Source organism: Semicossyphus pulcher, unplaced genomic scaffold, assembly GCF_022749685.1.
Source record: "Semicossyphus pulcher isolate SPU_LCO1_2020_fin unplaced genomic scaffold, fSemPul1.0.p SCAF_27, whole genome shotgun sequence".
NCBI classification, from domain to species: domain Eukaryota; kingdom Metazoa; phylum Chordata; class Actinopteri; order Labriformes; family Labridae; genus Semicossyphus; species Semicossyphus pulcher.
In genome coordinates, this window is record NW_027211701.1 from 2,950,904 (window position 1) to 2,973,691 (window position 22,788).

A 22,788-nucleotide genomic window follows, 5' to 3' on the forward strand; every position below is an offset into this window, starting at 1 on the left:
TCTCCTGGAAGCCTCTGGTTGGTCCGGTAGGAACCCTCCCGCGTTCCTCGGCATATAAAGCAGGGTTTCAGCCGTCGGAGGCATCATTTCTCTGAATTCCGACTCTAGAAAGCAGACTTTAACCATGAGTGGAAGAGGCAAAACAGGCGGAAAAGCCAGAGCTAAGGCAAAGACCCGCTCTTCTCGTGCCGGGCTCCAGTTCCCAGTCGGCCGTGTTCACCGGCTGTTGCGCAAAGGTAACTATGCCCAGCGTGTGGGTGCCGGTGCCCCCGTCTACCTGGCGGCTGTGCTGGAGTACCTGACCGCTGAGATTCTCGAGTTGGCCGGAAACGCTGCCCGCGATAACAAGAAGACCCGTATCATCCCCCGTCACCTGCAGCTGGCTGTCCGCAACGACGAGGAGCTCAACAAGCTGCTGGGCGGAGTGACCATCGCTCAGGGCGGCGTGCTGCCCAACATCCAGGCTGTCCTGCTGCCCAAGAAGACCGAGAAGGCCGCCAAGAAGTAGAGACCCACAACCGACTTTACAACACACAACGGCTCTTTTAAGAGCCACACACACCGACAATAAAGAGCAGAGTTTCTCATGTAGGCCTACCTATCTTATAAGTAGTGAAGTATAAGTGATAATGAACAACTGCTCATCAAACATTCAATATACATTAACAAGCACATTTGGCCACGAGGCCACAAATGAACGTTGAGTCGTCTAAACATGAGCACGCAAATAAAGACTGAGCACGTGAGAAACGGCAGCAGATTATGAGGAGCACAACAAAGGCCGACTACACGACGGTCCTGAATTAAAGTTATTGTTAACTGAAACCCAACCGCAAATGTCTTCTGTTGTATACGTCTGTTCTGAGGTAGACTACATTTTAATACACAGCTGATTTAGAAATGTATTATGAGTGAAGATGCCCACTTCCCATTAACCACAATCAATGATGCAACAGAGAATATTAAGCTAAAACAAACAACACCCAGAGGTCCTGTTGACGATGTGAGAAAATTAAACCTAAATGAACACTGAGGAATAAATGCATTAATGAATAATACGCATTTAATTAAGTAAATCGATTATATTCTTAATATATTTAATACAAACTTACTCGTCATGTCTGTAAAAACATGTGAGAAATATAATCAAATAAATGTGGGCTGATGGGGGTAAATTCATACTTTGCGACCAAGTAAACCTGATCATCAAAGTAACCCAAAGGTCCTTTTGAGGAATAAAATAGTTCATGTTTAAATACATGAAGAAGAAAACATTAATAAAGCACAAAGATGCAAAGATCAGATCGAAATGAGTCTGAAGAAAGTGTCTGAACCTTCTGAAGTCTGTTTATTTTTCCTTCTTTGTATTTGCTGCACTGAGAGATTTTATTGTCTTTATATTTGTTGATCTTTCTTTGCTCACTATAGTAAACACAACAAACAGTCTGCTTTTTATTGTTAATGATGTAAGATATAATTTGACTAATGATCAAAATGAAGACGAGCAGGTAGACGAAGTAAATTAATAAAAAATAATGCCAATTGAATGAGCAGCAATAAACTCTTCAGTTCGAGGTGTGTGTGTGTGTGTGTGTGTGTGTGTGTGTGTGTGTGTGTGTGTGTGTGTGTGTGTGTGTGTGTGTGTGTGTGTGTGTGTGTGTGTGTGTGTGTGTCTCTCTCTCCCAGTCCTAATATTCTATTATTACAACAATAAATCAAAGTTATTTGTGATACATTTTAAACTTGCAGACATAAACAGTGATTGTAAACATTTCTAGACAGCATATTAAAGAATAGTTATTTATGCTAAAAACACAGAGAGATATTAAGAAAGAGGAATGGACTCTTAGTGAAAGATGTGTGTGGCTCTTAAAAGAGCCTTTTGTGTTTGTTGAGGCGCTGACAGCTCACTTCTTCTTGGGTGCTGCCTTCTTGGTTTTGGGCTTGGCAGCCTTCTTCACGGGGGCTTTCTTGGCTGCAGGGGCCTTTTTCAGCACCTTCTTGGGGCTCTTGGCTGCCTTCTTGGGGCTCTTGGCTACTTTCTTGGGGCTCTTGGTGACCTTCTTGGGGCTCTTGGCTACTTTCTTGGGGCTCTTGGTGACCTTCTTGGGGCTCTTGGCTACTTTCTTGGCCGCTGCGGGTTTCTTGACCTTCTTCGGGGACTTCTTGGCGGCTGCCGGCTTCTTGGCCGCTGCGGGTTTCTTGGCTTTGGGAACTGCTTTCTGGACCGGCTTCTTGGCCTTCACCTCGGTCTTCTTGCTCATCTTGAAGGAGCCGGAGGCCCCGATGCCCTTGGTCTGGACCAGAACCCCCTTGGTCACCAGGCTCTTGATGGCGGTCTTGACGCGGGACTTGTTCTTCTCCACATCGTAGCCTCCGGCAGACAGAGCCTTCTTGACGGCGGCCGCGGACACGCCGCTCCGTTCCTTGGACGCGGACACAGCTTTAACGATGAGCTCGTTGACGCTGGGGCCGGCCTTCTTCGGCTTGGAGACCTTCTTCTTGGCCGCTTTGGCCGGGGCGGCGGCGGGAGCTGGTGCTTCTTCTGCCATTGTTGTCTCAGAGCTTCGTTCACAACACGGGGTGACTGAACTGTTGGAAAGTCCTGCGCAGGAGGCTGGCCTTAAACACACCATGGGAACCGTGGAGACTCAACCCAGCGCGTGCCTCCTCTGAGTCGTGTGGATGCCGAGCCTCTTGTGTTTTCTCTTCCCCGATAAAAGAGTCCAAACTACATGTGGGAGCCGCGCTGAGGGCTCACAGTGAAGCAGCAGATAGCGGACTTGTGTCTCTTCATATTGAAGTCATGTTGAGCTCTGCTGCTCGCTGCTTTTTCTCTGTGGAGCCTCCAAACCTCACATATTCACCGCCGTGGGCAGCACTGCTCAGCGGCTTTTCGCGCTCATATCTCTCCTAAAATGATTAAAAATCCATCAGAGCTCCGTGAAAAGTTGTTTTCCTGCTGGCCCACATGTTTGTTCAGGGACTCCAAGTAAAAACAACCATCAGCTGATGATCAGTTTGTGATGAAATCAACTTCTTCTGGTCGCAGCAAACACACCGATGTTGGCTGAGGCCAGGCTTCCTGTCAGAGCTGTTCTACGGTTGTGAATAATAATAATAATAATAATAATAATAATAATAATAATAATTGTTCTGTCAATAATACATGTTTATATATTGCAACATATTTCTCTGCAGTAGTAACACGGGTGTACAGTACAACACTATATTTACGGTTAGATAAATAAACACACTCACCAACAGAGCTCTGATATAAAACCATCTATGATCTTCAGCCAGTGCTGAAAAGAGGGCCTACATATTGTTAACGTAGTGTTAATGAATTATAAAAACATCGTGATTGGAGGAAAATATGTTGACAGTAAGATTAAAAGCTGCTGCACTCAATGACATAATAACCCTCAGACTCAAATATATTCTGTTAAAATAAACAAACACTGTTAATAAGAACTAAAGATTCATTGAAGCCCACAGCGTTTTTGTTATTTTCATGCAAACCAACTCTTTAGATACAATTATTAGAGTTCTTTCTGTTGTTTCAACTATAATATTCTATTTTATCAAATATTTTCAAAAAAGATAAAAAGCATTTCCCTAATTTATAGATTTTTAATCTGCTGAATTGTTCCTTCAGAAATGTAATATGCCCATCTGCAGACTTTCAGCATGTGGAGGTCTTCTGTTGTAACAGCTCTGCTCTTGAGGACACACCTGACAAAGCTTCATTTTGACATTTTACAAATCTGCATCATGATGTTGAAATTTCAGCAAAGGTGAGACCCGTTGATTAAAGTCAATCACAAGAAAAAGGGTTCATTTATCTGTCAACAATGCAGCACGCAAAAAAGACTGGAAGTCGTTTATCCCGTTAACCTTGACACATTTGTTCTTTCTTGATGGGATCCAATGGCAGATTGTTGAATCTCTCCGTAGTTTCCAGAAGTTATCAATAAATACAATCATCAGAGCAGAGTCGCAGCAGAACAGACCGTTTGCACCATGATGCACTGGTGAACAAGTTTATGGATATATCACAATTTCATGCAGTTAACAGAGAATACAGAGAGATCTGATCCTTCACAGAGTTTTAAAATGGTGTCATCTGCTATGATTTTTGTAACACATCCTTTAAAATATCAGGTCATATGTAACAAAGATAGTAGATCTGGAAAATGACATCATCAAAGGAGATTTCAACCTCACAAAAACTGACTCATCAGGACCTTCTCTGGAAATGTGCAGGACATGACACATCTGTACAGGAGGGGAAAGTAGTTTAAAGTTGTTGTTTTTTTTCTTTTGCAAATGTCAGACTGAAAGGTGAAGATTACTGTGAGCTCCTACTGGAAATTACAGACATGTTAACCTTCCTTGAAACTTCCTCATTGATGCACAACAAACATGCACTTAAAATATTAAAAGATATAAAAACATGTTTCATAAATTAAACTTCAGGTTATTAAATGCATATTTATAAAGTAGATATCTGGATGAGGGATTTTAAGTCTCATATTGTATAACAGTTAGTTTTGACCAAGTAATCTGATTGGACAAGAGGCATTCCATGAGTGGCGATATAGAGAACATCACTGCGACTTTTCACTCTGTGTATCACTCCGCCTCAGCCAGCTGTTAATTAACATTACAGGAGACCGTGTATGTTTACATTGATCAAGCTGGTACCTCTGAATCAGACAGCTTACTCTTATTTCACTGGTTGATGATTAATTTAAACAAACAGATAAATGTACATGATAAAAGCAGCTGATCTGTGGTAGCCTGGTCGGCGTTTACATCCCACCTCAGGCCTGTGTAGCTGAGGCGTTACAACACCTGGCTGACCAGATCACAGATGTGGAGAAAAAACATCCAGACTCCCTGCTCATCATTCTGGGAGATTTTAACAGAGCATACCTCAGCCATGAACTTTTAAAATATGGACAGCATATAAAGTGTCCCACCAGCGTTGTCAACATTCTAGACCACTGTTACACAGTTTTAAAGGACTCATCTCGCTCTGTTCCCCGTGCAGCTTTGGGACTCTCTGACCTCTGTCTGGTCCATCTTATTCCTACCTACAGGCATAAACTAAAATCTGCTCAGCCTGTAGTGAAGACGGTGAAGTAATGGACAGATGAGTCAAAGCTGGAGTTACAGGCCTGCTTTGACTACACAGATTGGAATGTTTTTAAAGCTGCAGCCACAAACCTCGACAGACTTACTGACACTGTGACATCGTACATAAGCTTTTGTGAGGACATGTGTGTGCAGACCCAAACCTTCTGCACATACAACAACAATAAACCCTGGTTCACATCAAAACTCAGGCAGCTACGTCAAGCCAAGGAAGAGGCCTACAGAAGTAGGGATGTGGTCCTGTACAAAGGACAAAGGAGATCAAGGTAGCAAAGAAGAGCGACACTGAGACGCTAAAAAGCTGTTTTTCAGCGACCCTGCATCAGTGTGGTGAGGCCTGCAGAACATCACCAACTACAGGAGACCATCCCCCCACCCTGTGGAAAACCCCCAACTGGCTGACGACCTGAACATCTTTGACTGCAGATTTGAAAATAACTCTTTCACACCCCTCACCCGCTCCAACATCAAAGGGCTACCTGCACACCCTACCACCCCTCCCCTCTGACCCCTCACCTGCACTAAGGATGTGTGTCAGCTCTTTCCAAGGTAGAAGAGCAGGAAGTCCCATGACCTTACGGTGTGTCTCCCTCCTGCCTGAGAGTCTGTGCTGACCAGCTGGGTGAAATCCTCACCCAGATCTTTAGCATATCTCTGGCGCGATGTGAAGTCCCCTCCTGCTTCAAACGCTCCACCATCATATGGGTCCCCACCGTCATACAGGCCCATCGCCCTGACGTCTGTGGTCATTAAATCCTTTGAAAGACAGGTGTTGAGTCACCTGAAGGTGATCACAGCCCCCCGGCTTGACCCCCTGCAGTTTGCCTACCGGGCAAACAGTTCGGTGAATGATGCAGTCAACATGGGATTGGACTACATCCCGCATCACCTTGACTCCCCAGGAACCTTCGCGAGGATCCTGTTTGTGGACTTTGGCTCAGCCTTCAACACCATCATCCCTGAAATCCTTCACTACAAACTCACCCAGCTCACAGTGCCACCCCTTACCTGCCAGTGGTTTACCAACTTCCTGACTGACAGGAGGCAGCAGGTGAGGCTGTGAAACATCACATCCAGCACCTGGACAATCAGCACTGGCGTCCCCCAGGGGTGTGTGCTGTTCTTCTCCCTCCTCACTAATGACTGCTCCTCAGGGGACCCCTCTGTGAAACTCCTGAAGTTTGCAGACGACACGACGGTCATTGGCCTCACCCGGGATGGTGACAAGAATGCTTACAGACGGGAGGTGGATCAGCTGGTCCTCCGGTGCGATCAGATTCACCTGGAGCTTAACCCGCTCAAGACCGTGGAGATGACAGTGGACTTTAGGAGAAGCCCCCCTACACTTCCCCCTCGCAATCCTCAACAGCACAGTGTCTGCTGTAGACACCTTCAGGTTCCTAGGATCCACTATCTCCAAGGACCTGAAGTGGACATCCCACATAGACACTGTCAGGAAAAAGGCCCAGCAGAGGATGTACTTCCTGAGACAGCTCAGGAAGTTCAACCTGCCTCTGGAGCAGCTGATCATTTTTTACTCCGTCATCATCCAGTCTGTTCTCTGCACGTCCATCACTGGTTGGTTTGGATCTGCCACCAAACAGGACAAGAACAGACTGCAACGGACAATCAGGACTGCAGAGAGGATCATTGGAACCAACCTGCCCTCCATCCAGGACTTATGCCTGTCCAGGGTCAGGAAACAGGCAGGTAACGTCACTGCAGACCTCTCACACCCCTGTCACAAACTGTTTGACTCCCCTCCGGCAGGCGTTACAGAGCACTGTACGGCAAAACAACCAGACACAGAAACCGTTTCATTCTCCAGGCTGTCACTCTGATGAACAGCTAACTCAGCCAGAGTGTCAGCGACTATAAACGTGTAACCTAATCAGCTGTACATGTGAGTTATACAAACATCCACTGTGCATGAGAAATATGTTATTTATCATTTATTGTCATTGCTTAATTAACGGTCCTATCATGTATATATTACCCCTACATCGAAGGTCAATCCACATTCTCTGTAAATACTGTAAATACTACGACCATCTACCTCTTATAACAACCTGATTCACAACCATATTTATCTCTGCACCTTTGCACTCTCTATTGCACCATTGTCTCCTGTCTATAAGTCATGTAGTGTTTTCTTTAAAATATTATAGCAAATAATACATTAATAATTTGTTATATATATTTGTATGCATAGGTCTGTAGTTTTAGTGTCTAAATGTCTGTGTTACCTTTGTCTAACCTGTCCTTGTTTTTTTAATTTTAGTATGTGTGTCTGTACATCGAGTGCAAAGAAAACCCAGACTCAGACTCCTTGTATGCGCACACATACTTGGCCAAGAAAGCTGACTGTGATTCTGATATGTAACAGAGGCTTGTTTAAGCGGACCTACTCGTGACGTGGTGTTTACAGACTGGGACGATGGTGTCACATGCGGCGTCCCAAGACAGGAAGTACAACTAGGTGTCATTCTTTGTTCATTTAACTTGCTGACATGCCAATGAAAGAACCACAAAACAAGCCTGGGCCAGGGGAATTATCTATGTAAACTCTGTTACACAAGTGTGGCGTGTGTAAGAAAAAAAGTTTCAAGAAAATCTGAGGCTCTGATTAATACAAAGCCTGTATGTCTTCAGGATTACAGACTCAGTATTAAAAAAAAGAAGCATGCCCATGTGTTTCAGCCATTAAGGCTTTATCCGTCTGAGTGCCTCAGATCTTTTTAATAACGTTTTGTATTGAAACAGTTTTAAAATGATGCCAGACTCTTAGTTGCTTTTCGTCAACTTTTACTGAAGTAAAATATCTAAAGACTTCTTCCACCACAGGACGATGTGGAGCTCAGTCACTTTGACAGGAGACATGCTGTCCCTGATTCAAGCTGCTGGTCAGTGGGGGCGCTAATGCTCTGAAGAGAGAATCAGCGACTGCCACGAAGAGAAGAAAAGGCGGACCATGTCTTCTATTAGGTCCTCAGACAAGCTATATTTCGCTGTGACTCGGACAGAGCGCTTCATTCGTTTTTGAAACTATCTACACGTGACGATGAGTGGAAGAGGCAAAGGCGGGAAAGGACTCGGTAAAGGAGGCGCTAAGCGTCACCGTAAAGTCCTCCGTGATAACATCCAGGGAATCACCAAGCCCGCTATCCGCCGCCTTGCTCGCCGTGGTGGAGTGAAGCGCATCTCCGGTCTGATCTACGAGGAAACCCGCGGTGTGTTGAAGGTGTTTCTGGAGAACGTCATCCGTGATGCCGTCACCTACACCGAGCACGCCAAGAGAAAGACCGTGACCGCCATGGATGTGGTGTACGCTCTGAAGAGACAGGGACGCACTCTGTACGGCTTCGGAGGTTAAACATTCAATGTCCTACTACAACAACAACAACAACAACAACAACAACAACAACAAGGCTCTTAAGAGCCACATACTTTACCTGAGGAGTCATTCCGGTCTGTGATGGTTAAATATAGTGAGGCGACCTAAGCACTCAAAGTCATAATGAAGTCAAAAGTAGGATACATAACGATGAAAAGAATAAGGACTATTGAGTATGTGGGCAAATAGTAAGCAAGTTATCTTTCACTCGATTAAAGAACACTGACATGCCACAAGGACAATTAAGGGGGACTGGGGGCAATTTTAACATTTTCATTAAGTGTTGAAATACCTCATATTTTAATGTGCAGTATGTTTGTGGATCGCTAAGGAATCGTATTACATTTAATGAATAAACTCAGTTATTGGAACATTATAGTAACACTATTACAAATAAATGCTTAATCTGCTGTGGTATCTGGTCAAGATTCTTTTTTGTATGTGGTGTAAATTCAAAGCAAAAGTTTGTCTATTTTTCATTCAACTTCTCGTGGAAACTCGATTTTGAATTAAGTCGATTTTACTCAGATGAGTCACGGACATTCTAAGCTTGTATGAAATGTTAACACAATTAAATGTGGAGGTAATATTCAGTTAAACTCAGTGCAGTGATCGTGCTCCTTTTTAGTAGGCAGAGAGCGAATCCTACTTAGTATGTTTCATCACTAGCTTGGTTGTTATTGAAGGAATGTGTGTTGCAATGACTCCCGGTCTCCCACACAAATAGTGGCTCTACGGAGCAGCAGACGGACCATGCAATTTTCGTTCCATGTTTTGAGCGGGCCGTCGTTCGTTTGTCGGTTGAAGGGACACAGTATCATGAAATGTGTAGAATAAAGCTCGTAGTTCAGTGGTGGGTGGTCCTGAAAAGGACCGTTGGGTTGTAGCAGATATCAACGGGTTTACTTGGAGCTGGTGTACTTAGTCACAGCCTTGGTTCCCTCGGACACGGCGTGCTTGGCCAGCTCGCCGGGCAGCAGCAGGCGGACGGCGGTCTGGATCTCCCTGGAGGTGATGGTGGAGCGCTTGTTGTACTGAGCCAGACGGGAGGCCTCACCGGCGATGCGCTCAAAGATGTCGCTCACAAAGGAGTTCATGATGCCCATGGCCTTAGAGGAGATCCCGGTGTCGGGGTGGACCTGCTTCAGGACCTTGTACACGTAGATAGCATAGCTCTCCCTCCTGGTCTTTCTCCTCTTCTTGCCGGTCTTGGTGGCCTTCGACACGGCTTTCTTTGAGCCCTTCTTGGGCGCCTTGACGGTTTCTGGCATGCTTGCGCGGTATGGTATGGTTCAAACAAAAACACATGGGATCAACAGTCTCGGGGCGCTCTTTATGTATGTGCCTGATGCAAATAAGCTCGTGCTCTCGCTCTCGCAGGATTGGCTGAGATGTGTGAGCACAGTCCGAGCACGGGGGGGGGGGCTAAAGTAAATATAATAATCCCCAGTATAGCGATGCCTCAATTTACCATGAAAAGTAGTGTATGGCCGATGGTCACTAATCAAGCACAACACAGCACCCTGCATCAAACAAACAGCAGTGATGATTAACAGCACAGAGAAAATAAGCCGAGAAATGTCCGGACGTGTTTGTATTTGTTGAAGAGCTCTTTAGTCTTCTCAAACTCCCAAACTAGTGAGTGAGGAGCAGGATAGTGAACGATATCAGAGACAACTTATATTTCACAAGCATTCGACCAGAGAAACAAAAGAGGCTAATTATCTTCTCATGCCAAGTTTTTATCATATTACAGAATCGTGAATACTTTATTAACCCTCGGGGGTAACTTCGGAAGTCACAATTGCTCTGACACAGAGAAAGCATAGAGAAATATATGGCATGAAATACAAGTAAGAAAAAATGTCAAATATGTGCATTCAATAAATTAAAAAATAAAAGACAAGGATGAAATGTGTGGAAGTGGATCTATAGTGATTTAAATATATTTAAAATATATTTCAACATATCGGGGAAGTCATAACTTATTTAAAGATTAGTTTATGTGTCTTTATTATGATCGAAATCAGTGGTTCTCAAAGTGGGGTCCGCGAACCATAGCCTGGGGGTCCGTGAAATAATTATAATAAATTATAAAATTGTGCTGTATCATTAAAAGCTGCATGTCTACAGGTGAGGACCATTTACGCCATTTGAAACAAGCATGTAACCATTACTCGCGCGCACGTAAGCTTTGGGCCAATAGAAACTGAGATGATTGTGACACATCACATCAATCTGTCATGAATCATTCAACTCACTCAGGTGGCAACGAACCGTTCCTGCAGCTGTTAACTTACTGAAAGTGTAAATGCTGTCAAGTTGAGTCCACAAGCTATTTGATTAAAATGACGCTCTGTTTCAAAGTATATAAGTGGTATTAACATGATGCAAAGTGAAATGTTTTTGTTTCTCACTATGAAACAGGTCTGAAGTATTAAGGTAGATACGTTTTACAATACAAATAGTTCCAATGGAATCTGAGAGTGCAAATGTCAGTATGCATATGCTTAATCTGTGTTACGATTATGGAGGGTTCCTTGGGAAATGTTGTCCTCTATAAAGGGGTCCCTGGCCCCAAAAAGTTTGAGAAACCCTGATATATAGAGGCTGTTGTTCAGCACCTGTGTCTGGTCGCACACAAGCGGTTTGTTGGCACTTAGTGACTTTGTCTCCTCCTGTCTTCATCCGTGCTGGTGATGTATTAACTCTCAGATTAGTGCAGCGGATAACTGTAAAAATCGTTCACATGGTGATGCAAGCATGAAATTTGGCACAAATACTCTCGAAGGGCCACTCTTTTGAAAAACAGTCCGTGCCACGCAAAAATTCAAGATGGCGGCCATTTTTCAAGATGGCTGCCACCTTGTTCGAACAATTAAGTGATGTAATTCTTTAGTTGGTGATATAGGCATGAAAATTGGCGTAAGCAATCTCCATGAGTCACTTAACAAGAAAATGTTCCCAGCCACAGGAAATTTCAAGATGGCGGCCATTTTTCAAGATGGCCGCTACCTTAGTGGAGCAGTTAATTGATGTTTAGTGAGTGATACAAGCACAAAAATTGGCATTAGCATTCTCCATGGGTCACTTGACAACAAACTGTACATAGCCAATTCAAATTTCAAGATGGCGGCCATTTTTCAAGATGGCCGCCACCTTACTAGAGCAGTTCAGTGATGTAATCATTCATTTGGTAATACACACATGAAAATTGGCATGAGCGGTGAACATGTGTCACTTGACCAGAAAATCCACACAGCCACTTGAAATTTCAAGATGACAAACATTCATTCAATAATAATAAATCTTTAAATAATATCTTTATAATATATTTTACCATGTTAGTTTGAGTTCCTAAAAAAGGGTGTTTTTTGACTGTGTTCTGTCTAACTCCTTGCCCTTGACCTGTCCAATTTGGTAAAACCTGCCAGGAGTTGCCTCCTAATGGCATAGCTCTCAGGGTTCAGTGAAGTATACAAGCTCCCATACCACGACAAGGTAACAGTCACAAGGGAGTTTTTTTTTTAGTTTTTTATATATATATATATATATATATATATATACGTATATATACAAACAGACAGTAACTTTAAATACAGGGGATCGGGAAACAAAAAGAAAGATTAGTAAAGTAGCACAGCTGTGGTGCTGAATGGACAGCGCTCCAAAAAATAATTTATCAATTAGAACTGAATGGCAACATAGCCAGATCCAGAGGCAACAGCAGCTCTGACTGACAGCCGTGGAACAAGCAAAAAATAACTCTGACAAATTAACTACACAGACATCCCCAGTGATCCCCGGTTGAGTCATACCCAAGGCTGTTAAAAATGTTACCCAGTGCCTGCCTTCTTGGGACTCAGCATCAAGGGTTGTATTGGGGGCGTAATGTCCAGGAAGTTGTACTTGTACATCAAGCTAGCTCACAGTACAGAATCAGGAGATTCATGGACCGCAAGGTTCTCAAAGGCTACTTGCCCTCTTTTCTATTCACATTTGCAACTGCACAGTGCTGTGCAGGTGAAACCCAATCTGAAACATTTGCACCTTCCACAGCACTCTGATTTGCAGCCACACTTGGCCAGTTGTTGACAACTTTTTGCAACTGGTGTATTCGCTGTCCAGAAGACCCACCATTGTTCTCCAACCTTTTTCCATCCCCAGTCAGCAGGACTCTCTGCTTCTGTCTGACGCTGGGTTGCCTGACCCCATATGCAGCCTGCCTGATACACAGCACGTTTAGTGTGTTGAAGCAGAGCTGCTCTTGTTGGAGGAATGGCTTCATACGGCCTCTGCTTTCGGGCAAACATGTCAAGTCTAGCCTCATCCACACTAACAGCTGTGCTCGATCTATCGTACATCAGGACCACAAACCTCTCCAGGATCTCCAGGTCAACATCAGTCAGTACAGGAGGGTATTGACTTAGTTTGGTGAAGATGGGAGAGGCCTCAGGGCAAATGTCCCAGGTTTTGATGTCGGATGAAGGCCGAGGGGTTATCCTTTTACCACCTTAATCAAAGTAATACCACACATTCAGGTATGGGATACAACTCGGTTCAGGTCACCTACACCTAGCCCGATCATTCATCCAGTGCCATTTAAGTCCTGTGTGATCTGTACACCTTCAGGGTAAGTATACATGAACAAGTCATGTATTGCCCCGCTTACCCTTGGCTCAGCTCTCCTGCGCTGGCACAACCTGTCAATTCAGGTGCGGCTATCTAACTACATCTAACTGTTATTACTAGCTAATTGATGAGGGGCTGTTAGACAGCATTTGGGACACTAAACTAAGTTATACTACATTATTAGTAAAACTAGATTAGCTGACACTGAACCCCATGCTGAGTTCCACAGCAGCGATTTCACCATTGTGCCCTGGTTGTGTAGTGACAATCACTCTATTAAACAAATCTTAAACCCACTAAATTGTGCTCTGATAACAAACCAATAGGTTTATTGGAATTTACAAACCCCCAAAACCTAGGTAAGTGTAGACCAAAAAATGTGTTTCTGCATTTTATACATACATATAGATCATTTAACAGAAATGGCGTCCATCTTGGAAAATGGTCAGCATCTTTAATTTTTCAGAGGCCATTGCCTTTTTCCAGAAGAGTGGCCCCTGAATGGCATGTTCACCGCTCATGCCAATTTTCATGTGTGTATTACCAAATGAATGATTACATCACTGAACTGCTCTAGTAAGGTGGCGGCCATCTTGAAAAATGGCCGCCATCTTGAAATTTGAATTGGCTATGTACAGTTTGTTGTCAAGTGACCCATGGAGAATGCTAATGCCAATTTTTGTGCTTGTATCACTCACTAAACATCAATTAACTGCTCCACTAAGGTGGCGGCCATCTTGAAAAATGGCCGCCATCTTGAAATTTCCTGTGGCTGGGAACATTTTCTTGTTAAGTGACTCATGGAGATTGCTTACGCCAATTTTCATGCCTATATCACCAACTAAAGAATTACATCACTTAATTGTTCGAACAAGGTGGCAGCCATCTTGAATTTTTGCGTGGCACGGACTGTTTTTCAAAAGAGTGGCCCTTAGAGAGTATCTGTGCCAAATTTCATGCTTGCATCACCATTTGAACGATTCTCTTGAAATTTGCAATTATCTGCTGCACTAGATGTACGTCACTGGACAAAAAGCGTCTGCTAAATGACATTGTAACATTGTAGCATGAAGTTGTTTCACACTATAACTCGTCCATTTAGCTCATTTTAGCTAGAAGCGTTAAGCATAGCTGAAAATGTAAAGATTCTGCTATATGTATTGTTAAATTATTTAGAGTAAAATAAATCAAGTTTATGTTTCATACCCTGACTTTCAGAACATTAAGGATTTTATATAATGATTACTATAATTATTATTTTTCTAATAATTGAGAATAAGTACAGCAGAGGAATGATCTCTTGAGTCAGAGTGAGGTGGCTCTTAAAAGAGCCGTTGTGGTTCGTACAGCAGCAGCAGACAATTTAAGCTCGCTCTCCGCGGATGCGGCGGGCCAGCTGGATGTCTTTGGGCATGATGGTGACCCTCTTGGCGTGGATGGCGCACAGGTTGGTGTCCTCAAACAGGCCGACCAGGTAAGCCTCGCTGGACTCCTGCAGAGCCATGACAGCGGAGCTCTGGAAGCGCAGGTCGGTCTTGAAGTCCTGAGCGATCTCTCTGACCAGGCGCTGGAAGGGCAGCTTGCGGATCAGCAGCTCCGTGGATTTCTGGTAGCGACGGATCTCTCTCAGAGCCACGGTACCGGGCCTGTAACGGTGAGGCTTCTTCACGCCGCCGGTGGCCGGGGCGCTCTTACGGGCAGCCTTGGTGGCCAGCTGCTTCCTGGGGGCTTTGCCTCCGGTGGATTTACGAGCGGTCTGCTTGGTTCTTGCCATCGTCTCTTCTTTCTCTGAACAGGAGAAAAGTGTAGCAGTCAGAAAGAGAAGACGCACTCCTCTTAAACTGGGGGAGCGGCTGTGAAAGGGTGACGCTGGTTCAGACCTCCGGCCCCTGATTGGTGATGGGCTGCTGCTGGAGCTCAGCCCCGCCTGGAGGAGCGACTCACTACCTCAATCCCCGCCGCTTATTGGAGGAATAGTGGACCGAAACTGGGCGCGAGACCCCGTCTCTTCTCCTGGAAGCCTCTGGTTGGTCCGGTAGGAACTCTCCCGCGCTCATCGGCATATAAAGGAGGGTTTCATCTGTCAGAGGCATCATTTCTCTGAGTTCCGACTCTAGAAAGCAGACTTTAACCATGAGTGGAAGAGGCAAAACAGGTGGAAAAGCCAGAGCTAAGGCAAAGACCCGTTCTTCTCGTGCCGGACTCCAGTTCCCAGTCGGCCGTGTTCACCGGCTGCTGCGCAAAGGTAACTATGCCCAGCGCGTTGGTGCCGGTGCCCCCGTCTACATGGCGGCTGTGCTGGAGTACCTGACCGCTGAGATCCTCGAGTTGGCCGGAAACGCTGCCCGCGACAACAAGAAGACCCGTATCATCCCCCGTCACCTGCAGCTGGCTGTCCGCAACGACGAGGAGCTCAACAAGCTGCTGGGCGGAGTGACCATCGCTCAGGGCGGCGTGCTGCCCAACATCCAGGCTGTCCTGCTGCCCAAGAAGACCGAGAAGGCCGCCAAGAAGTAGAGACCCACAACCGACTTTACAACACACAACGGCTCTTTTAAGAGCCACACACACACACACACACACACACACACACACACACACACACACACACACCGACAATAAAGAGCAGAGTTTCTCATGTATCTGACTGATAATAAATAACCGCTTTTCAAACACAATTTACAAAAATTAAGAACCTATTTAGCCATGAGTCGAAGACAGATAAAAACGTTGTGAGACGTTTAAACACCGAGGACGGAAATTGAGTGACACAAAATACACATGATGCTGCAAAGTAAACCCATGTTAGTCTTCTTAATACGTTCAATTAACTCTTACTTGTCATATGTGTAAAAATGTGACAAACATGAACTGTGGGCTCATGTGGGTAAAATTATCTTTTACATTTTTGCTTCATAACAAGTGAAATGTTGAAATCTGTTCTGGAAACACGAGCTAATATTAGAAACTCCAAATATAATAATTCTGGTGAATTGTTCAGACATGGACTGTGAAGGTCTTTCATCCTGAATGGGACACACATTGTTATCATCAATATAACAACATAATAAACATTATGAAACCACTAATAAATAAGTGTTAATAAAAAGCTGTGACCAGATCTCAGTGTCACTTCATGATTGAGCTCAAATTATATGATGTGATATATTGTTTTCATGTTTTTACATATTTATATTTACTCCCAAAGAACCTGAAACAAATACATTTAGAACGATTATCCCTTACTGCTGAATTAATGAATCTTGTTTTTACGCTACAGCGTTTATAAACGTGTAAATACTTCATGTTTAAATACATGAAGAAGAAAACATTAATAAAGCACAAAGATGCAAAGATCAGATCGAAATGAGTCTGAAGAAAGTGTCTGAACCTTCTGAAGTCTGTTTATTTTTCCTTCTTTGTTTTTGCTGCACTGAGAGATTTTATTGTCTTTATATTTGTTGATCTTTCTTTGCTCACTATAGTAAATGCTCTCATAAACACAGTCTACTGTTTTTCTTACTGTTAATGATTTATGAAAAAAATACATCATCACTTCAATGATTAATATTCAGCACCTTCTTGGGGCTCTTGGTGGCCTTCTTGGCCGCTGCGGGTTTCTTGGCTGCAGGCTTCTTGGCTTTGGGAGCTGCTTTCTTGACCGGCTTCTTGGACTTCTTCGGTCTTTTCTTTTCGCGCTCATTTCTCTCCTAAAATGATTTGAAATCCATCAGAGCTCCGTGAAAAGTGGTTTTCCTGCTGGCCCATATGTTTGTTCAGGGACTCAACGTAGAAGCAACCATCAGCTGATGATCAGTTTGTGATTAAATCAACTTCTTCTGGTCGCAGCAAACACGCCGATGATGGCTGAGGCCTGTGCTGCCGGTCAGCGAGGCTTCCTGTCAGAGGTGTTCTACGGTTGTGAATAATAATAACTGTTCTTTCAATAATACATGTTTGTATATTGCAACGTATTTCTCTGCAGTAGTGGTAACACAGGTGTACAGTATAACACTGTATTCATGGGTAGATAAACACTCCTCACCAATAGAGCTCTGATATAAAACCACAGAACTTCAGTCGGTGCTGAAAAGAGGCCCTATTTCAAAAATATTGTTACATTGATGAACGCAGTAACTTATTTTTTCACATCGTGATTGGAGGAAAATATGTGGACAGTAAAATTAAAAGCTGCCCTAAATGACAAAATAATCCTCAGACTCAAAAATATCTTATAAAAATTAAACAGTGCATGTTAGAATGACCCGTTCAGCGGCTGGATAATAAAGTGTTCAGGGTGGAAAATGATGCCAAGTCGATGGTAAGGCGTACCAAAAGTCATGGTTTATTCAGCCATCAAAGAAAAACAGCAGCAGTTAACAGCTTGTCGACATCCACCATAGATCTGACCAGCACACAGATAGGTGATACATGGCGCCTTTTATACTGTGCCACCGGTAGACTCACATTGGACTAACCTATTAGGAGGTGCTCTCCAAAATATCATTAACTAACAAAATGAGCTGAGAAAATATGTATATATTATACCCCTATCCATAATATTTACAATAAACACAGACTGCTATTTAACACCAAATAAACCCATTACACATACTTACAATAAATATAAATATACACCCCACTATTTTACCTCCCCTCTGCCTATCTTATCACTTGGTCCCTCCCGGAACGTTTATCCGGATGTCCGTCCGTGAATAAATACTGTTGGTAAATAATCAATAAATAATGTTGTTAAATCCAAAATGAGCAAATATGCAATGTGCAAAAAGTACTGCGCAAAGATCGCTATCAAAGTGCCAAGTGCCATTACTAATTTAAGTTGTGCATCGAACCAAACCCAGTGTGCAATATTTACATTGCAACAAATCCGTCAGTCACCAGTAACAACGGGCTCTTGTTACACTGCAGAAGCACCGTCAATGAGAACTAAACGCAATTATTGGAGTTCTTTCCGTCATTTCGAATATAATATTCTGTTTTACAGATATTTTCAAAAAGATGAAGATCCTTAATTGATGGATTTTAGCATTTTAGCAGTACGTACTGATTTGGCCAAAATGTAGTATGCAGTATGCGAACAAAAGCAAAATGTGCAGTAGGCCAAAAATACATGGATGTCGCACTGATTCTGAGAAAATCTCCAGTATGCTATGTTGCCTACATGAATACAAAAACATGCAGTCAATCATGATAAAAGTGCAGATAGTGCGAATAACAGTCCATGTTCCTTAAAAGTTCAGAAAGTGCCAGGGGAGGCGCTGAGCCTTATCTAGAGTTCTCCTCCTCCAGAGGTCTGCAAGGAGTTGTTTCATGACAGTATCGGAAACAACAACAGTCTGATGTATGGTGGTCACACATTGTGTTTTCCATAAATGATAACAAACAACACGTATGATAGACTGGAACAGTTCTCTTTGTTTGGTTGGGAATTATTCCTCAAACAAACCATACATGACAGAAACATAACATACACTGAACAACAATAAATCATTGGACATTTTTTTGTCGTCACATAGCAACTCCAAGATACCACAGCTCTCACAGGTAGTCTGCCAAGAGAAACGAGCCAGCGTGCATCTCGAATGCTCTCTGATATATTTTTATTTTTTAAGATTTTTATAACCTCAGTGTAATTATTATCAGTTATATTTTTATACTCAATCAAGCTGCTGGTCATGCTGGTCAGACCAACATGACCAGCACTAAAACACAACGTAAGGCATACGAACATATTCCCTCTACAATTAATTCAGTTAGCACCATTTTTTCAACCGAAATAAAAATAAAAAAACAAAAATGCCGTCGGACTCATCAGGTTTCTTAAACTACACCACTACTGCACGCACCTCAAAGGAAACCCCTTCTCTTCAAAATAAAAGAGCAGCATAGACTTTTGGCCACAACATTTTTTTTTCCAAGCTCACAGAGACCCACAGAAAACAGCTCTGCGACCCACTTTTGGGTCCCGATCCACCAGTTAAAAAACAGGGGTCCAAAGGCTTTTTGAAACAAACACAACAGTTTTAAAAACTAATTTCCACTCAAACTTTTTTCCCTCTGTCTGTTAATATCCATGATTTCTTCAGTGATGTACCTCCCAGCTTTTGATAGTCTTGCCTGCAACTCTCCTTCTCCTTCAGGGTATCATTCAAGGGAGGGATGGCCCTGCTTATGCCTGGTATTAAAATGCATCCTGAGTGATCAGATCTCAAGTGGACAGCCAAAAATACAGGCATATGAGCACACAAGAGGCACTGAAGTTGCACTAAGATCCAATCACATAGACATTATTGAGAGATGGTCTGGAACACGGATGATTATTTCACAGTAGATTGCAGGCCTCATTTAGGACCCCTACTCTCCTTATCCGGGGCAACAGTTAGGCCTGATTTCATGTTTAAAGTTATTGAAAGTTCATAGTAATTCTTTGAACTGTTATAATTAAGCAATGTCACATGAGAGGGAGTGATGTTGTACTGTATTGTAGTGTATCATCACGGCTGTGATCCGGTCGTAGGCACGGGGCCTTATTTATTAAAACAAATAAGATAAAGGGTAAAATAAAAGGGAATATAATTGTAAAAAGCAGATAGGAAAATACATAGGAGGAAATTTTTGTGACTTTTCCACCACAGCCTATATCTACAGGTGGGCCGCTCAGACCTGTTTCAATCATTGTTAATCTGTAAAATCGGGAAAACTTGGGCCGTAAAGCCCATGTATGGGCTCTGTTGTGGTGTGTCTTCAAGAGATATCCACAACAATTGCCACAGTGGGGTCAGTCCCCCTACATATAGAATATGTAACTGTGTGGAGAGATATTGTCTTCACTCTGAGAACTACAATTACAGTTAAGCCAAACGTTTTGTGTAATGTATGTTTAGATGTTATGGTTTTGGAATTATGCATTATGTACATTGTTATATGTATTGTAAACAGGAAAATGGCTGTACCTCATCTCCTTCTGCAGACATGAAGGTTTCCACTTGCACTTGGTCTCCAGACTGTAATAAGAGAATATTGTAAATGAACTTAACAGCTAGACTGTCTAAATTCAACCACTTGCATCAGGGCCTAAACTTGAAATAATTCTGAAAATTACACTGTATTCATTTAACTCTGTCACGTCCATTTTGTTCACAGCAAAATACAAAGGTAAACTTTAAGAACAGCTTCTAGATGATAAATGACACGAGGATTTAACTTATTTTCATTTGCACTGCATAAAATGGTGTAACGTGTGTTTGGACATAACAACTTACAAGAAAGCAGCAGGATCAGGACAGAGGATACAGGGGTTGGGGAGGTTGGGATGGACAAGCAGGACCAATGTCTTGTCTCTTCTGAAGAATTAAGTACAACAATGAAAACCACAATTAATGCCATTTCAATCATTACTAATGGTTAGTCAATTAATTAACATTCAAATCTATGACTAGCAGTGTCACTGCTAAGTAAATAATAGTAGTGAACCGCAACATTGCATGTAATTGTGCATTTTTAGTCAGAATGTGTAGACACATAGATATAAAAGATCATTTTTAAATGAAGTCATCCACATGTAATAGTTCAATTCAGGAGATGCAGCTTTCAGTTTCAGTTCACATTTTCACTTACTCACTATGAGTGCAACTTCTGGATCTTCTCTATGTCTAGGAGAGGAAACGGTTAGCCTCATTGTGTGTTTGAAAAGTTCACAAAAAATTTAAATGCAGCAAACATTTGAACAGAAGTATTCAACGTAGCGTATCTAAACAATGCAAAACTAAGATGGTGCTATAAACATCAGCACAAATCAGTTGCACAAAACATTAAAACGTCTCTCTCGCGACACACCAGAGCAGCGCGCGAGCGTTAACGTCCACTAGTTTATATTTTATGGAAGGCGATTTAATATGGATAAGAATGGGGGGAAATGATAAAATGGTCGGCAAATATACTTGGGCGGCCGTTAATATACCGAGGCAACCCACCCAAGCATAGTATCTGTGGGGGAAACAGTATTATGATACCTTACCTAGCGAAATGCTGACTTCCACTTAGCGCGCGCGCACACACAAGCACTGGGGCAATGGATCAAAAATTAAAGCCATTCAAACTTTTCCTAATAAAGATGAAACCATTAACTGTATGTTGCTTGTAACTGGTGCTTTTTTTACAACATGAGAGGTTTGCTTTTTACACTTACCTTACAATTATGTCAGGGTTAAGTTACCGTAACTGGTTAGCTAATTTTGTTCTCAAAAAACCGTTATAAGTTAGCCCAAACTGTGAGAGTAGTACTTCGACTCATAGGCTGTATTTCCACTCGTATGTGAAATGTTATCAGTTATCACGACGTTTTAATGTCAACTGCACCAATCTGATCTCAAATTAAAACACTTAAACCGTGTATTGTACTGTTAAAAAGTGAGAAGCTGGGAGAGATGTACTCACCTCAATGGACGAGCGGAGTTGCGTTCACGGACACTCGGAAATTCCATATTTTAATACATAGGGCTTAGAAACTGGTCAAAATATGTAATAGAATTAGAAGAAATATTATGTATTTGTGAGATTATATCGTCTTTTGTATGAAGGTATTTCCACTCATATGTTAAGTGTTATCAGTTATCACGCCATTGTAATGTGAAATACACAAATGTAATATCACATTGATATACTAAGAGGTTCCTTTGTCAAAGTCTGTAATCACACACGCATTGAGATGCGTTCATGGACAATTCCAAGTGTTAATAAAGGGCTTAAAAACTAGACTAAATATGTTAAATAATTATTTAAAGAAATATTATGTATTCTCGTGATTATATCATCTTTGTATGACCTTAATTTAAGTTACAGGTTTATTAATAATATTACATTTTATTTAGAAGCGCCTTTCAGGACACTCAAGGTCGCTGTACAAACAAGAAAACACAAACAAGAGTAAAAACACCAACAAGAGTAAAATAAACCAGATAAAATACATTAAGAGTGGGTGAGGGACAGTGCTCAGAAATATTCCCAACACTGTCTTAGTTGTACCTTAGAATGCTTTTCGTCTCATTTTTATAAACTCATAAATGAGTCAATATTTATTGCAGGCAGGTGTCAGGTACTGACCTGATGTCAAGTGTTCCTTTAAGAAAGATTGCAACTAGAGATGCAAGTGCTGCATTAAGGGCTCCCATGCATAGCACTCTGCCGCTGTATATGTGAGCGGTAGCAGCAGATTTACATGTGCAGCTTGTTTTAGTCTTTTATCTTTCTAACAGATTTGTAAGTAAAATACAGTCGGTTGTATACGTTTGATTCAGGCCAAGTAAAAATCAACAAATATAGATCTTCTTCGACATGTATTTATATATTAATAAATTAATATATATTCATAAATTATATATATAGATAGTATGATTAATTAATATAGATCTTCTTCGACATTTTGAGCCTTATATCAGCTCTTTTGTTACTGATACTATGCTGGTTGACCAGCTTCAACACCAACATCAAACGAGCATGACCAGTATCAGACCAGCTTAGATTAACATCAAACCAGCATAGACCAGCATCAAACCAGCATAGACCAGCATCAGACCAGCATC

At 42.4% G+C, this 22,788-nt stretch overlaps 5 protein-coding genes across 5 annotated transcripts; 2 read left to right on the plus strand and 3 right to left on the minus strand.

The window, feature by feature from the left end:
* Positions 1 to 124: 124 nt before the first annotated feature.
* LOC138604898 (histone H2AX-like) lies at positions 125 to 15,703 on the plus strand. Its single transcript, XM_069676934.1, has 3 exons — positions 125 to 504; positions 14,986 to 14,991; positions 15,304 to 15,703. Exons 1-3 carry the CDS (start codon positions 125 to 127, stop codon positions 15,701 to 15,703), a joined length of 786 nt encoding a protein of 261 aa, XP_069533035.1.
* LOC138604901 (histone H1-like) lies at positions 1,908 to 2,552 on the minus strand. The gene has a single exon (XM_069676937.1). The coding sequence runs from the start codon at positions 2,550 to 2,552 to the stop codon at positions 1,908 to 1,910; it is 645 nt and encodes a 214-aa protein (XP_069533038.1).
* Positions 8,222 to 8,533, plus strand: LOC138604932 (histone H4). The gene has a single exon (XM_069676970.1). It carries the CDS (start codon positions 8,222 to 8,224, stop codon positions 8,531 to 8,533), a length of 312 nt encoding a protein of 103 aa, XP_069533071.1.
* Positions 9,457 to 9,825, minus strand: LOC138604925 (histone H2B 3-like). The gene has a single exon (XM_069676962.1). It carries the CDS (start codon positions 9,823 to 9,825, stop codon positions 9,457 to 9,459), a length of 369 nt encoding a protein of 122 aa, XP_069533063.1.
* LOC138604912 (histone H3) lies at positions 14,550 to 14,960 on the minus strand. The gene has a single exon (XM_069676950.1). The coding sequence runs from the start codon at positions 14,958 to 14,960 to the stop codon at positions 14,550 to 14,552; it is 411 nt and encodes a 136-aa protein (XP_069533051.1).
* Positions 15,704 to 22,788: the final 7,085 nt, after the last annotated feature.

Bases quoted from the DNA above. Each gene is read 5' to 3' on its own strand.
- LOC138604898 (XM_069676934.1), top strand. From the start codon at position 125: ATGAGTGGAAGAGGCAAAACAGGCGGAAAAGCCAGAGCTAAGGCAAAG.
- LOC138604901 (XM_069676937.1), bottom strand. From the start codon at position 2,552: ATGGCAGAAGAAGCACCAGCTCCCGCCGCCGCCCCGGCCAAAGCGGCC.
- LOC138604932 (XM_069676970.1), top strand. From the start codon at position 8,222: ATGAGTGGAAGAGGCAAAGGCGGGAAAGGACTCGGTAAAGGAGGCGCT.
- LOC138604925 (XM_069676962.1), bottom strand. From the start codon at position 9,825: ATGCCAGAAACCGTCAAGGCGCCCAAGAAGGGCTCAAAGAAAGCCGTG.
- LOC138604912 (XM_069676950.1), bottom strand. From the start codon at position 14,960: ATGGCAAGAACCAAGCAGACCGCTCGTAAATCCACCGGAGGCAAAGCC.